The sequence below is a fragment of the Gregarina niphandrodes genome (assembly GCF_000223845.1).
Source record: "Gregarina niphandrodes unplaced genomic scaffold scaffold00004, whole genome shotgun sequence".
NCBI classification, from domain to species: domain Eukaryota; phylum Apicomplexa; class Conoidasida; order Eugregarinorida; family Gregarinidae; genus Gregarina; species Gregarina niphandrodes.
This window is the reverse complement of record NW_011645775.1, coordinates 326531-327946: the sequence shown is the minus strand read 5'-3', so window position 1 is coordinate 327946 and position 1416 is coordinate 326531. Positions and strand designations below refer to the sequence as shown.

General features: G+C 49.9%; 1 protein-coding gene across 1 annotated transcript; it reads right to left on the bottom strand.

Annotated features, from left to right (window-relative positions):
- Nucleotides 1-8: 8 nt before the first annotated feature.
- Nucleotides 9-1129, bottom strand: GNI_032650 (putative RNA-binding nova protein; the record flags this gene model as incomplete). Its single annotated transcript, XM_011130898.1, has 3 exons — nucleotides 9-640; nucleotides 742-883; nucleotides 1005-1129. Coding segments are annotated over 3 exons (899 nt in total), but the record flags the coding sequence as incomplete, so codon positions are not given.
- Between the last annotated feature and the right edge of the window lie 287 nt (nucleotides 1130-1416).

Genomic DNA, 1416 nt, shown 5'->3' with positions numbered 1-1416 from the left:
GGGGGGGTTTACTGTCGTTCTTCGTCTTGGGTTTCGGCCAGACGCTGAACAATTAGGGCGTGGGCAGTGTGAATGGCGGCCATGTTGCCCTTGATGGTTACAAGTCTATCACGAGTGCCGGGTACTAATTCTCCTCGTTGACTTATTGTAATACGTGCGCCACTACTGCTTCGGATTTCAGTGAGTACTTGTCCGCTGCGTCCCATTAAGCTTCCAACTTGTTCGTCTGGGATTTGGATGAGAACAGAAGTTTCAAGTTGCATAACTTGAGGTTTGATCAGGTCGGCTTTAATCCAAGTATTCACATCCTTTTCGTCGACGGGTTGTAGGTCCTGTAATGTCAATTCCGCGACCGAACTGTGATGTTGGGAATGATATGGCATCGAGTGATGATAATCTGGTGGCGGAACAGGTGGCATCGCCGCGGTGCCACGACCACTCCCACCTGTACCGGCCAAGTAGTCCGACAACTTTTCCGTGTCTACGGACAATGAGAAAATCATATACTCTTTTAACATCGGATCGGCTTGGATCAATGATGTCACAATCTTCGTAGCATTGCGCACTTGCTCCGTCTGACCACTCACCAAAACAATCCTCTCAAAGTCTTGACGGATTCCAGAATTGTCACGACCCGATACTATAAATACAAACACGTGTGTGCACCTCCCTCCCCACATCCATGACCTCCCCACATCCATGACCTCCACACATCCATGACCTCCACACATCAATACTTACTTTGGACTTTAGCGCCAGTCCCTTCACGAATGGACATTATCTTGGATCCTCCCTTTCCCATGATTGGAGGCACCGATGAGTTCGGGACCACCATTCTTAGTTCGATGCTTCCATACATGTTGAACGACTGAGTTAAAATATCCTGCAGAAGACGGAGTAGTCATGGAGTCAAGCAATATCCCAGTCCTGTGTCCCGGACCAGTCCTGTGTCCCGGACCAGTCCTGTGTCCCGGACATCCGTCGGCCCTCTGTGTGTGATTTACAATGATGTAGTCAATTGCACGAGCGACGGCGGTACTAACCCCCGCAATAAGCACGATGGCCATGGGTCCGGCCGCGCTATTGGTAAAGGGCATGGCCGCGTCTCCACCGGTCATGGCTTGGGGTACTGAACATGAAGAAATAAACCAACATCTACGCGTGCGCCTTACTCGGACCAGCAGAGATATTGCATCCTGAAGCCTTGGGAATGCTCAGCAGATTGTTATCTAAAAGGACTGAATCCGGTTCCAATCCTCTCTTACAAGCTAACTGGGTCGGAAGCAAAAGCTTTAGGTATACAGGAGATTCCATCGGGAAAAAAACATTTTTATAATCTCCGCTGCTTCTGCCACAGATGGCGAAGCTTAAGCTCTACCTACAACATCCACCTATTGCCCCAGTTCCCCCCCCCCC